Source organism: Mixophyes fleayi, chromosome 10 (genome assembly GCF_038048845.1).
Source record: "Mixophyes fleayi isolate aMixFle1 chromosome 10, aMixFle1.hap1, whole genome shotgun sequence".
NCBI classification, from domain to species: Eukaryota; Metazoa; Chordata; class Amphibia; order Anura; family Limnodynastidae; genus Mixophyes; species Mixophyes fleayi.
Genome location: NC_134411.1, coordinates 11,559,205 through 11,574,736, shown reverse-complemented (window position 1 = coordinate 11,574,736; position 15,532 = coordinate 11,559,205). Strand labels below are relative to the sequence as shown.

The 15,532-nt window shown below is 38.8% G+C and overlaps 1 protein-coding gene across 1 annotated transcript in view; it reads left to right on the top strand.

The window, feature by feature from the left end:
- LOC142104097 (mucin-5AC-like) overlaps positions 1-15,532 on the top strand; it is a 90,850-nt gene that overhangs the window by 31,193 nt on the left and 44,125 nt on the right. The window contains exons 9-15 of the mRNA XM_075188584.1: positions 1,074-1,287; positions 2,299-2,424; positions 5,364-5,481; positions 6,081-6,219; positions 8,185-8,298; positions 10,776-10,845; positions 13,339-13,479. Coding sequence (XP_075044685.1) covers positions 1,074-1,287; positions 2,299-2,424; positions 5,364-5,481; positions 6,081-6,219; positions 8,185-8,298; positions 10,776-10,845; positions 13,339-13,479 — 922 coding nt within the window. The remainder of the gene's footprint in view (positions 1-1,073; positions 1,288-2,298; positions 2,425-5,363; positions 5,482-6,080; positions 6,220-8,184; positions 8,299-10,775; positions 10,846-13,338; positions 13,480-15,532) is intronic.

The following is a 15,532-nucleotide window of genomic DNA, read 5'->3' as shown; positions in this document are numbered from 1 at the left end:
CTACTACAGCATGCACAATTTTCTGCACCAATACAGAAACGTCACCATTACTAAAATATTAATGTTTAGAACGTTATTTTATTTCACTATGTTTCCTATCAGGCAAACAGTTATATTATATAGGACCCAGACCAGACACTAATCAGGTTACTAAAGGAAATATCATCAAAACCCTTGGCGTGCACACAGTGACTTCACATGATAAAAACAACAATTGTCAATAATCATCAATAAATGCATATTATATTTTATTAATTTGGGACTATGCCATAATTGTGATGGCACTAGTGACATACAAAAACATTCAGGTCCTGATTCATTCATGCGTAAAGGCAATATGCTGTGCATTTTGCACACAACTATTCTCTGCAACCGGACCATAAGTCAGTGAATGCAGCAGCTTCCAATTCATCTTCGACTGCAAAGGAATTTACGACAGCTTATAATTTCAGGGGTGGAACAGGATGGGGAAGGGTAGTCAAAGTTCCCCTGCAGATACATGCGATTCAAGGTCCAGCTCATGCAGAAGTATGCAATTTTTCAGACGTAAGGTTTGCATCTGCTCTAGGTCAAGTCTATATTCATCCAAGTATGATTGTACACAATTAACAAATCAATAATGTGATTTCTATTTGATTTAAGGCGGTTTTAAGACCCCATACAAAGCCATAGTTTTATCTATCCATATTCTTTCTATTGCAAATATTACCCTATCCTACATATAATAATTTCTATTGTCTTTAGAATGTATATAGCCCATGCCTGTCCTGAAGCTCTGCCGTCTGTGACGGCTACCATCTACCTGCACCATTTCATTTGAACAGTGTAATGCAAAAATCTATTTGTACTAATTAGTAATGAGCTAATGCTGCTAAAAATCATTTACAGATAGGACAGATGTCTGTTTTGCACATTTAGTCCCTGAAAATACAAAACTTAATGATGCTGCAGTTTCCCCTTTTCTATTTTTGAGTGGAATTACCCTTAAATTAATTTTATCTCAAGTGCTTAAGCTGTACCAAAGCCTTACATGGAATTAATTGTGATTTGCTATCTTATTTTTATATATTTAGACAATATGCGAGTCCATACTAACAAGCCCAAGTTTTGCAAGCTGTAATGAAATTGCTGCAGTTGATCAATATATTGATGCCTGCAATCAAGATTTATGCTTATGTAAAGAGGCTGATCTGTATTCCTGTACTTGTACAACTGTCGCTCAGTACTCTCACGAGTGTATTCTGCACAGAGGAGAGCCAGAAGACTGGAGAACTCCGGACTTTTGCCGTAGGTTTACAAAATTTTATCTGCATTAGTAAATAAGACAGTTATTCTGGTACACTCTATTATATAAACTGAACTTTAATGTATCCTATTAAACCCATCAGTAAGTCACTTCAAGAATGTTCAGGCTATTTACTAAAACAGTTATCACTGCTTTATGAATGACCTCCAAATAATGGGGTATCTTGTAAGTATGATGGCCACCTGCAATCAGCATACTCTTCTGGATTTAAAGGATATATGACATTTGGTATTCTGTCTGTAGTGAAATCTTTTCCCCTTGATAAAATAAAACAGTAAAAACAGTACAAAATAACAAGGCAGATAGAGCATCATTAGGCTTAGCCAGTCAATGGTAGACAAGAGACAAAACAACAGGAAAACTTGCAAACTAACAAACTGAAATTTGCAGACAGAAATTACACGTTAGAGACCTGCAGTGAAAATGTGACCACCACTAGCTAATGGGCGATTCAATATCAGAATAGGAATGAACTTGTACATATCCATATCCATATCTTATTACATTGTCATAAATATGTCACCACTACAATATTTTTGAATCCTGTTGAGGCAACAAACATGCATGATAGCTGTCTAGATCTGCCTGTCTATTGTCTCCAATAGACAGGCAGATTTTAGTTAGTATATAGTTGCTGTTTAGTTAGTATATAGTTGCTGAGATTTTTACTAGAGTTTTTGAGGATTCAGTTTTAAACATACTTACCAACTTCTTGAAGTCTTGCTCCGGGAGCCTGCCAGGGGAGGTGGGCGTGATGGGGGCTGGGCTCCAAAATTCGCGTCATTTTGGCCCCGCCCCATGACGTAATGATGCAAATAGCACTAGGAAGTGGGCAGAATTATGCCAGATGCAGGGGATTGCCACACTCTCCCGGGAGTCCGGGAGACTCTCGCAAAATGCGGGAGTCTGCCGGACATTCCGGGAGAGTTGGCAAGTATGGTTTTAAATCAAAAATCTATTATCATAATGTATACTTTCTTTTTTCCTTTTAGCTAAATCTTGCCCACCCAATATGGAATACAGAGAGTGCAGCTCATCCTGTGCTAACAGCTGTTCTAACTCAGAAAGAGAACTTTTGTGTGATGAGCATTGTGTAGAAGGCTGTTTCTGTCCTGAAGGTTAGTGGGTTCCCCTAAAGTACTTAATTATATATTTTGTGGCATAACTAGTCTTAAATTAAATAGCCATTGGGTTTGTGAAGACTTGTGCTTAGAAGCAAAACAGGTTATTCAAAGTTTGCATTATGAATGATCTTTAATTATAAAAAAAATGTGAAGCAAAATAATACTAGCTAGAAGAAAACAGCAAGCCTAGCTTTCAGATGGCATTGGCATTCTAACACACTCCTTCTCCCCTCTCCTATTAACTGGTCAGCAAGGCACTTTCCACTTTCTCTGTAGTGCCATAACTCCCAAATACACAGTCCTCTTAAGGTGCCTTCCTCAGCCAGTCACTATGGTCATATGGTGTGGTTCCAACATGTCTGTGCCTGCAACCTCTCTCTGTAGTATAGGGCTTTCCTGAACTCCTGTGTGTCAGAATTCGGCTCTCACGGGACAGACTCCTTGGGGTAAATGTATCAAGCTGAGAGTTTTCCGGCGAGTTTGAAAAGTGGAGATGTTGCCTATAGCAACCAATCAGATTCTAACTGTCATTTTGTAGTATGTTCTAAATAAACGATATCTAGAATCTGATTGGTTTTTCAAACCCGCCGGAAAACTCTCAGCTTGATACATTTACCCCCTTGTCTGCTTCCATCTGGTTCTAGCTCTAAACTCTCCTGCCTCCAGCAGGACACACCCAAGTTCCCTACTGAGCACTCTACTAAGCAGAATTTGGCTGTGGTCACACACCTTTTCAATCCTGTTAAGGGCTATACCAAACTGTTTATAATAAGAGCAGAAATGTTAAGTGGGCCAAAGAGTGCGAGTGATATACAGTAAATATATGATGAGGGCTGACATGTCAACTGGAGGAAAAAGTGGGAGCAGGAGAGGACTGGCAAACTTTAGCCCGTGGTGCAAGACTCGACTCAGCAGCCTATTAGGAACATTTTAAAGGAAAGAAAATGCAGATGGCCCAGTGACCCAGCCCAAGGTAGCCCACTATGGGACTTGCCCAGTGGGACAGATGCCCCCCTGTCCCCCAGTCCAGCCTGTCCCTGAGTGTGAGTGATATGAATATATATATATATATATATATATATATCTACATATATATATATCTATATATATATATATATATCTATATATATATATATATATATATATATATATACACACAAGTTAACCCGTGCATGATACTCATGCATTCTAGTCAAATCAAGCTACTCAAGGTGTTAAAAAGGTTCTTGTCATGCATTTGGGCCTAGCCCAGGCCTCCTCAGGGGAAGAGCGTTACTTCCCGACGCAAGCGCCCTTTTTTAACGTGGTTTTGTCCACATGTCACCACCTCATCATTTTTCTCCATCACCTCATCCTTCATCTTTATCGCCACATCTATCCAGATGTCTATCCAGACACAGGGATCTCTCTCAGCGGTCCTGAGTATCACACTCCTCTCGCTTTGTCACCCCCGGCAACCACCAACCACTCCCCACTGTCACCCCCGGCAGCCACCAACCACTCCCAACTGTCACTTCTCCTTCAAGAAATATATAGGTCAGTGTATAACTCTGCCCAGCAGGTGGCGCTGCAGCTTGTTTTTTTTTTCCACACACGCCACTAGGCATTTATATAGTAGATATATATATATTTATATATATCTTTATATATGTATATATATCTACATATATAGCTTGTATATATATATATATATATATATATATATATAGATATACGCGAGTGTATACAGGGGTTGAAATGTTAAATATATATATATATATATATATATATATATATATTTAACATTTCAACCCCCGTCTTAAATGCCATAATCAAGATCATAAGCAGCCCTTTTAAGGATAATTTTTGTTTATACATGCATCTAAAGAAAATTATGCTTAGAGCAGTATTATTATTCATTTATTTATTTACAAAGCATCAGCATAATACATAGTGCTGTACATTTAGAGGATCATGTTGCAAAGTACATTCAACATTAAAAAAAAAAAAAAAAAGCTAAGGATGCCCTGGCTATAAGGTGTGGAGGAGTCTTACAACCACACAAGGGCAGGGCCAGATTAAAACCATAGGGCTAACTGGGCTACAGCCCAGGGGCCTATGGCATCCAGGGGGCCCTTAAAAGTGCTCAGCAGCAGTATTGATCAGTCGGGGTCGGGGGCGCCCCGGCGCGATCAGTGCTGCTGAGCACTTTCACTGCGGTCCTTCTCCGGCGCGCTGTAGTCTCCTTACTGAGGAGATCTCGTGAGTCTCACTCTCACGAGATCTCCTCAGTAAAGAGCGTACAGCACGCCGGAGAAGGAGGTAAGTGCCGGGGTGGGGGAGCGGGCAGCTCGGATCATGGGGGGGGGGTCCCTCACAGGGGAATGGAGGCCCCCTTAGCCCAGGGGCCTCCATTCCCCTTATCCGGCCCTGCACAAGGGATGGTGGTACGAGAGATTTTTACAGCATTGGAGGCATGCGAGTGTGCCTGGCAGTGTATTTATGGGTAATATCAGAAACATAAGTGGAATAGGAGTAGAATAGAGATATGGAGACCTGGGTGAATGATTCAGATGAAGTTATAGTCAGGATTGACACGGATGAGTAGTAAATGGAAATTAAGAAGATATGTAGACAATTAATTAGCTAACAGTGTTATCTATTGTTCAGAGAGGCTGAAACTGGAAAATAAGACTGACTGATTTGCATGACTCATCAATATAAATGAGACAAAATCTTTTTTTTTTATTTTATGTTATAGAGCAGGACACAATTCTATATTTAAAAGCATAGTACAAGCATGTTTTCTTGTCCACATGAAGTATTATCTACTTTTATACACATTACATATCTACAATGACTAAAGACTGTTTTGAAAATCAAAAAAACAGCTGTTTCTAATTTGTTCAACCATCATAAAATTTAATATTTATGTAACAATATTTTTTTTCAAGGCTTAATATTTGATGACATTGAGAGCAATGACTGTATACTGATTGAGGAATGCCCTTGTTTCTACAATGGTAATTCATATGCCCCAGGAGAAACATATTCTACTTCATGTAGGAATTGGTGAGTAAAAATATTAACATTTGCAGGGCCAGGCTCACATCATAGGCCCCTTCAGGCCAGTAACCTTTGGCATCTTCATGATTGTCCTATTTACTAGCCAAACCATTATGAAGAATATTATGTAACCTTGTCAGTCTTTGTTTTAGAGCAAAATATAGTGACACTCAGTGGCAAAACTGTTATTGGTGCAACAGGTGCGGTACATCGTGGCCCATGGAGATAATGGGGTCCACTGCACAGGGAACTAGCAAGCTGTGAGCCCTGGTTTCCTCCTCCCCGCTTCCCTGCACCAGGCCCACAGCTCACAAGCTCCGCCTCTGGTGACACTACCCTGAATAATTCAACCAGTCCTCAGATAAATCACATTCCTCATGTAAACTATGCCAAACCCAGTTAATTTAACTTTCCTTGTCCCAGTAACACGCAAAGCAGTTTATTATTCTAATTGTTTGACATATGTAATGTGCAGACGAAAAGATACCTCTAAGACTTTCCTTACACTAGGCACAGGCCTATTATGTCTAATGATGAATCTGAACCTGGTTGTTTGTGTAATGGTTCATGAGAAATTTCGCTCTTTATACAAATCTCTGTTACAGCTCATGCAACAGTGGAATATGGACGTGCGAAACCATTCCTTGTGCGATGACCTGCTCCATAGAGGGAGGCTCACACATAACCACCTTCGATCAATTACAGTATACTGTATATGGAGACTGTACTTATGTAATTTCCAAGGTAAGACAGTAGTGGTCCAGCTTTACTTTTTATTAGTCTGTCATTTCAGCTATTATAAAACTGGATGTATAAGTATATTTTTCTTCACATGTACATATATGGTAATCTTATGTTATGTTTGCACATTTTTAAATGTGATCAGTGTTTTCAGAAGTGCATTCAGTTGCAGTATTTACATTGTCTTAAAAAAATGAAATAAACCTTGTCAGTTGCCTTCCTTAAAGATTGTTCGTAACTGGTGATTCTGTCCCAGATCTTTTAGGAATATACAGTATCTGTTAGTGAGATCTAATTGTCTAAGTCTCACAAAGTAATAGGTATAGTAGTGGAATAAAGAGGGGGGGTCAGTGGCCAGCTCACCTTACCCTCTACCAATCTTGCTTCAGCAGCGATTTGTAGAAAAAAATACTCTTTAGGAATGTCTCATCCCTTGTTTGCAATCAGAATGCAGCACCACTCTGATATTTCTAACAAATATTTTAATAGGATAACATCCTACTATAACTCCATTTATCCGATTATTTGTAGAAGAAATCATCACCATAGAAATCGGCACTATAGTGACTTTCTCAATAATAATGATAATCAGGCCCTTTTTATGTGTCTCTTTTTAATAATAGTGCCATTCTGCACCATATCCAGGGCTGTATTTAAAGTCGGTGCTGTTCTAGGATTTTTGAGTGAATATGCCCAATATGAGCAATTGTACACTTCACAGCTTATGCTTCTCTATCCAACATCCCTTTGTCCATTATTTTTCATGGGGTGATTGTTAAAAAGCATTTATCGATCAATTAATCAATTAGAGAACAGAGAGAACACCATCTCTTGTGTGTATAGAAACTGTTCTGTTTATTACAATCAAGCTTACACATTCGTATAGCCCTCAGAAACTTTTTCTAGCATGCAAAAAGATATAACATCTGGCATCATATGTCTAAAATAATTGGAGCAATAAATCTGTCATGATTTTAGCCTTGCAAAGTAAATTTCAAAACACTACAAATTACAATGTTATCTAAAATAAACTATTTCTTACCAGCACTTGTCTTATCTTCTATTTATTAAGTTTCACACATCTCCTGGAACATTGCCATGTACTCATTATTTTTTCTTGTTCATTGCTACATTATATTTAAAGCAATCTTAAAGGCACAATACACATTATTAAATGATTTCTATATTATAATTTCTCAGTATATTATTGTTTCCTTTTCTTGAACTCTGCTCTGAGATGGACTTTATATACATTGCTAGCTCCTGTGCATTCCAGTTTAGTGACTCCAGCTTAGTGCTCTACCACCCACGTAGTGAATATTTTGGATTTGTAAACAACTAAATACCACTAAGCACATCAAACTTTAAGAGAAAGGGGATTATTATATGTGAAGCTAGACTAGTTTTTGGTGTACAAATGGGTTGTATGATGAGACTTTATAAGTATCCTCAGTCTCTTGGACAAGTATGGTATCCCTGTGGATCTACAACTTGAAGGAAGAAGGGTTAATGGAGCAAATTTAAAAAGAGACTTCAATTTAAGTATTTAAGCAAATAGCTGACCCACACATAGAAGGACATTTCAATAAAATAGGTCAGCTGAACTTCACTCCCACTGCATTCTTAGCTTTGGCTGTTGACATATGATTGCTTCCTGGTCACATGAACAAAAAAAAAAAGATCTCACAGATTTCTGTCACAGGCTTATAAAAAACCCCCACTGATGTGATCACCTAATCTTGTATGTTCCCAAACTTATTTCCCAACCCCCCTAGTGTTAGAGAATGTGTGTACATGCTCTAACATAAGCTTGGATGTTATACATATTATGGAAGGAAAATACTTTTTTTAAAGAAAAAATATTAACATAACATACACAGAAAGCTGGAAAAAAATGAATGAACACTTTAATTCAGTCAAGTCTGATGTCTATAATACTTATGATAATCCAATGTACTTTTTTCATAGGACTGTCTGAAAAACAGCTTTACCGTCTTGGGTGATCTGATAAAGTGTGGAATAAGAGAAACCGACAAATGTCTTAAAGGAATCACCATCATACTAGATGATGGCGGCGAGACGGTGGGTAAACTGCCTAGTATAAGATAACATGCTTGGAATTTATCTAATAAATTGTATTTATAGCTCACAAAAATTATATAGGTATTGTCCTGTGAGATGTCATTAAAGAAAGAGTTATGAATAATGCAAAGGACTTTGATGGGCCCTCTGTGTTTGTGTGTAAGCTTTCTGAATATAAGTGTGCCTGTCCCTGTTAATGAGTACCAAACGTGTCAGTTTATTTATATACATATAATTGTAAATAATGCAAGTAAGCATCAAGACCAGATTACCAACAAGACAACCTGGGCTCTTTAATAGAACCTAGTACATTTAAGAGAGCCTAGGATTAGCAGCATGTGTGAGCACTGCTCCGTCAAAGAAATATCCTATGTATTATTTCCTGTTTGCATTTCTCCATAATCTCAGACTTCATCTTTGTAGTGATCCCACAACGATCCAGACCATCTCACCCTTTGTGCCATGCAAACTTGCTGAAATATTGTGACATCCCCGAAGCATATCTATCAGATCCATTTAAGCTTTAAACTGTCCTGTGTACTCTGACTGCTTGGCCTCTATTTAGCATACACCCCCACGGCATTGAAGTGCAGTTGACTTCTGTTTTTGCTGTTAATAAGGTGGTCAGAAATCCACACTGGTGGAACTGATTGCTGTCCCACAAGACAACACAATGCCCTCTTTATCCTGTTGTTCTCCCAGTGGGCTTTATCTGTACTGCACTAGGGTGTTTCTTAACCCCATCACAACACATGGTATATTCCCTGGTTATGTTGATTATGCTTTGACACTCCATTTATACTACTGGGAGGTGGTCTGTTAAAGGCAGTGAATCATTCTGGTCAAATTCCAAAGGGAGGTAGAAAAGAAATATGGGGACATTTTGGCATACTAGGAGGACATTTTTTGCTGTAATAAATATGATAAATATTGATTATACCAAATTGGTCCTATTTGGTATAATCAACATGTGGCCCCTGTTTCTATAACCAATATAGAGACCTTATTGTATAATTAATATGGGGGTCCTGCTATTATAATAAACATGGGGACTACAATGGATATAATTAAAATGGGCATACTACTAGTATACTAAGTGTACACTGCTAATATAAATATAAGTGGGCTGGTTAAATGATGTAGTTAAACTGCTCATATAAGTTTGTATGAGATACAGCTGGTATAATGTGTGCTGAGCACTGTGGTTATCAGGGATGTAGGCCCAAAACTGTGATCCTACCTAAGGCCCTATCTGGTCTGAATACAGTTCTGTTAAGCATGGAAGAATGTTTTAGTGTGTTTTGTATAAAAGTAGTATTTGGCCTGCCCCATAAACGTCCATCACAGTTTCTATCCAATCAAAGCAGGGGGCAGAGACACAATGACACAGGATTCACATCATAATCCCAGTCTCTGCCAATTTAATATAGAGGTATTTAGGAATCGGGAGGTTGCCCCACTCTCCTGGGAGTCCGGAAGGACTCTCAGAAATTCGGTTTCTCCTGGAAATTCCGGGAGAGTAGGCAACTATGATTAAAGTCTATTTTACTATTTTGTGTTTTCTATTTTTTTTTGTTGGACAGTTTTGTATAATTTAAGTGTACCTCATTGAAATAGTTTTAAGTATACAAGGTTATGATAAGCACATTGTAATTGAGGTGCTGTACATAGTTGGAGAATTAATACTTGCCATTCTTTTCCTATGGCAGTCATCTTTATGCCAAGAAAGGTGAGAAAGTGGAAATATTCAGATAGATAGGCAAGCTGATATAACAGATTGCAGAGCTCAGTTGAGATATTTTGCAGACATGGGCCTGTCCTGTTCTTGTGAGGAAAAATTCTCCATATTTTAGTTTTTTTCATGAGTATGTAGGAACTGTATGTAAGTATGTGGGAGAGATAGTGGACAGAGCTGTACATTCTCCAGGGCATGTGTTTTATTGAGGGAGGACTACAGCAATTCCATTATATTAGAAGCGTGACAGGGTAATATGAACATTTTTTGTGTAGATGGTTTGCTGCAATGTGTAGAATTTGCCTTAAAGTATATGTGGGAGATTTTCATATAAAGCTGATCTTACAGTTATAGAAAGTTTGAGGTATATTTACTAAACTGCGGGTTTGAAAAAGTGGAGATGTTGCCTATAGCAACCAATCAGATTCTAGTTATCATTTATTTAGTACATTCTACAAAATGACAGCTAGAATCTGATTGGTTGCAATAGGCAACATCTGCACTTTTTCAAACATGCAGTTTACTAAATATAACCTTAGGAGTCTTGCATATCGTGTCCTGTGGTTCATTGTATATAATGATACTTTCCTGACACCTGTCAAATAAAACAGTTATGTAAGTTTATATTTTTATTTTTGATCTAAAGAATTTTTGTGACACCATAGACATTTCTAAGTGATTTCTACAGGTACATGTTATAATTTCCATTGTTCTGTTTATAATCCTCTCATTGCTTTTTTAGACTTTGGAGATTAAACCTTCTGGCTCTGTTTACGTGAATGAGATCCTTAATAAACTACCTGTGTCTTCAAGTAAGGAACTAGGCTGGGTCATTTATGATAACTGGTGCAGAGAGGTGACTGTGTAAAAAAAATGTTCAATTCACCATGACAAACAATTACAATCTACTTCTTCTAGTACACACAAACATATTTTTGAACAGTTGCCTCTTCACCTATTTTCAATGAGCCCCATAGAGTACAGCACTGATTTTTAGTAGTACTTGCTTAATATGTGTAGGCAGGCACAAGACAAGAGAATTCACCAGCAGCACTGGAACAAGCCTGGAACTGGGCAATGGAAAGCCGAGATAATGCACACAGATAAGACATAATAATGGGACTGGCAGTTTCAGGCAGTGCCAGATTAAAGTTAGCAGAAATTAGCTGGCCACACTGGTAAAGAAAATTCACAATTTGTGCAGAGTCACCGCCAGTATACAAAGGCAATGAAACAGAGTGTTGCTCAGACTCTACAGGGAGCCTTGTTTTGAGAAAGAAGATCACCAAGGTTAAAATCAATGACAGCCTACGTAACATCCATAAAATCATGTGGCAAAGGGATATTATTTTCCATGAGTGGAGTAGCCTATCACTTTATCATAAAAATAAATGTCTTCTGGATGTGCAGAAAAATGGTTACTGCATTGCTGCAAAAGTGTCCCATGTTGCTTACTATCCCTAGAAAAATTATTTGGATAGGTGTTAGGCTGATGGTTTGATCACCAACTCACAGAACAAGATGGCGAAGGCCTTCACCTATAGCAGCCGCCTTTCCCTTAGAGCTTTATATGCTCACCGGTACTCAGACCCCAGGACTTAGCTCTAGGCGTAGTGTGAGTTGGTAATACAGGCCCGTAGCGGCAGGCCAGGAGGCTGAATAGAAGGCAGCGGATAGTCAGACGGTAGCCGAGGTTAAGGGTCACAAGCAAGCAAAGTAGTCAGTAAACACGCCAAAGGTCAGGGTCAAAGGCAAAGTAGCGGCAACGGCTGGAGTAACTGCAGGAAGTGCCCCTATTGGACCTTACAATCTAAATTCCCAAAAATATACACACAAAGACAGAGAGAGACTAAGGTCAATTTAATAGAAGACAATTAAGCTACCAGTATGTTTTTGAAGTGTGGAAGGAAACAGGAGCACCCGGAGGAAACCCATGCAAACATGGAGAGAACATACAAACTTCACACAGATAAGGCCATGATCGGGAATCGAACTCATGACCCTAGTGCTGTGAGGCAGAAGTGCCAAGCACTAAGCCACTGTGTTGCCCATGTGCCTCAGGATACACACGTAGGTCTGCAATATTTGCAACAGAATTTTTATGCATATGTATAATGTGTCAAACTCTAAATAGTGCACTTTAGTGCAGTATAAAAGGAAAGATATGATACACACATTGAACTATAGTTATCTCAAAGATAATTCAGCTTATTTTAATTCATCTTACTGAAACTACACCTAGGAATTCAGCTTGGCAAGTGGTCCCTGACATAAATATCTAGGATAACCTGAGATATTTCTTTGGGATAACTCTGACTGTGTGGTGGACACATTTTGCAAAGGTGCTTGTGTATGGCTACAGCTTGCACTATTATTACCTGTGTCATACGGGGGGGGGGGGGGCATAAAGGTCTCCCACATTGTGAAAGGGTATAAAAATTGAACAAAACAAAACAATTTAGGAAAACATTGTATTTATTTTTGAAAAGAACATAAAAAACAGTTTTTGTTTTAAAAATCATATCAGACAAATGGCGGCCGTCCTTGGCAATACATTGCTGAAGAACGGCTGCAGCAGGAACCTGTTCAAGAATTTTCTCACATACTGCTCTGCGCTTGGCATACTCTCTATCACTTAATTCTTGAACCAACACCATTTTGTAAGGATGTAATTTTAAATCGGCACGTAAAATTCTGCTCAAACTCTGACTTGATATCCCCAGTACCATGGCATGCTTATAAGCGGAACGTCTTGGTTATTGCTGAATGGATGCTTTCACTGCTTCCACATTTTCTGGGGTTCTAACGGTCATAGTTCTGCCAGGTGATTTTCTTGTCAGTGTGGATCCAGTTGCCCATAGATTAGAAATCCATAGCAAAATTGTTTTCTGATCTGGCACAGATGCATTTATATCTAGAGCGAAGCATGTACGAAACATCTGCATCGTTATCACAGAAAGGTTGTTCTCATAATACGCTTGAACAACATAGCCCCAATGTTGACCAGTCCAATTCATGATGGATACTAAAAATGGCAGAGCCTAACCTACTGAATTAAATCTACACCACCTCTTTACCCCCACTACAGCTCACAAAATATCTATTTCCCCAAACATAAAAAAATAACAGAAGAAACACTGCTTGTTACATCTGGCCCATATGCAATGAAATTTAAAATTACTATTTATATCTTACTTCCATTTTAAAGCTTTGCTATGAGGAAAATATACAAAGTACAGTGTCTTAGAACATAAAAATGGATCCAATGCACTAATTATGTTTTCTATATATGTTTTTTCTTTCAGAAAAATACACCATCTTTCAGGCTTCATCTTCCTATATTATTGTCTATACAAACAAACTGGGGCCTCTGGCAGTGATTCAAATCAAACCTATCATGCAACTCTATCTGGTCCTGGAACCATCATTTAAAACTCTGACTTGTGGTAAGAATGACTCTGTATATCATTTGTAACTATACAGTATAAATGTGAAACTGTAAAAAAACACCTTATGTGTGTATAGAATAAACTATGGCACACCAAACACACCAGATTCATACAAAAGTGCTTTCCACTGCCGTTAGAGGAAATCTCACTCCTTACTTCACTATAAAATGCATCCTTTCAAACAGCCGAACAAACCTACTTTACTTCTCCAATATGAATTAAGTCTTCTAAATCCCGATGCCTTCTTGTCACCATAAACTAATTTCTCTGCCGACTTGCAGCACCTACCCCATCCTTACTCATGGCCCATGAATTTGCCACATGTGTAAAAATTTCAACAAGGTATCGCCTCATGCTAGACCCCACATGCTCCACTCACTTTCTCCTACACCCCGCAATCCACCCTAATTAATTTACCTCAGCAACCAAAACTACACTCATCTTATCATCTCACCTTACAACCTACCTCCTTGACACTACCAACTTCTCAGCTTCTTCTGCCCAACTGCTTGCCAGCTTCTAGCTCACCTCTTCAACCTGTATCTTTCTACTGCACATTCCCATTCTCTTTCTTAAAGACACCATCTCTTACCCTAAACACTATCTGCAATCAACATCCTATTGCTCTCCTCCTCTTTACCTCCAAACTACTTGATGAGTGTTGTAACAAACTGCGGCCCCCTTTTACTGAGACACCACACATGTGCTCAATGTACTCACGTAGTATCCATGCACAATGTTTTAGAGTGTTGGCAACTATATGTGTGCAGATTGAATTGTGGTTATAAACTGCCATATGGGTTGCCAGAGAGGAACATTTTATGTGCCTGGATAACAAAAGAAGCGAAACTACTTTTTATATTTTAAATGAGCAAAAGGATAATTGATTGGGCCAATGTCAGGCACTGTCTCCACTCTCTCCCTGACAGCCAGGAACGATGGCCTTCCTTGAACCACACATCCCGTTGCTAGGCAACAGGACGTCTCCTTCCTGTCGGGCCAGACGTCTGGGCACATGCGCGGCCTATCACGTTCTCGTTGCTTGCGGCTCCTGTCGGCGTTCAGCTGTTCTGACCGCTGAATCCACTGTCCACCAATCAGAGCAGTACTCTATCTATTTGAGGGAGGCTCTAGCACCATTACGGTATCTAGGTTTCCCTACGCTCCAGCATTCCCCCCTGCTTCCGTGCTCTCTGAGTGACCTCCTGTGTAGCAACCTGGCTTCCTCTGGTTCTGCTCCTAGATCTCCCTTTGACCTGACTGCTCCTATTATATAGTAATTAGTGAGGGTAGTTACCCAAACGCGCTTTGTCACTGGTGTTTTTCCCATTGAGAAAGTCACAACAGTGACGAAACGCGTTTGGTTAACTCCCCTCACTAATTACTAGACCAGGACCTACAGGAAACGGTGCCATCTCACATGACAGCACCACGAAGAATCAGGAGTCTGCTACTAACAAGAAGCTGGCCAACGATGCTCCGAATTACAAGGGATAGGAAGGACTACATAACAGAAAGTATTGTGAGACATACCTTATACCCATGAGACTTATGTGACAACATCTTTTGGGATTTGTCAGACATTTGTACTTTGGACGCAATTGGATCTGTTCATCAATAATCTGCTTTGAACTCCACAGTTGCCTTTTCTTACTAGCAGCAACTGATGTCAGGTTTTTTATGAACACTATACCTATACTGAGTACATTATCTGTTTATACTATTATTTATGGTTTTATTTTTACCTGTTTTATCTATTGTATTTTATTTTAAGGCATATAGCCTTCTTAGTAATAAATAGTTACCTATAATCAGGTTCACCTCCTTTTTTATACAGGTAGTCTCACATAGTAGTATTGTAGATGCATAGTATGGATCTTTAGCGCTGGATCAACCGCATTGAAATTTGTATCTTGACAAATCAAATTTCAATGTAAAGGATGCATTTTTATTTTTCATGTAATAATAATATCACTTTTGCATGTAGCATAAAAGTATTGGACAGTTGTATTTTAGCACTGAGACTTGAGTTGAACTTGGACCCATCCCC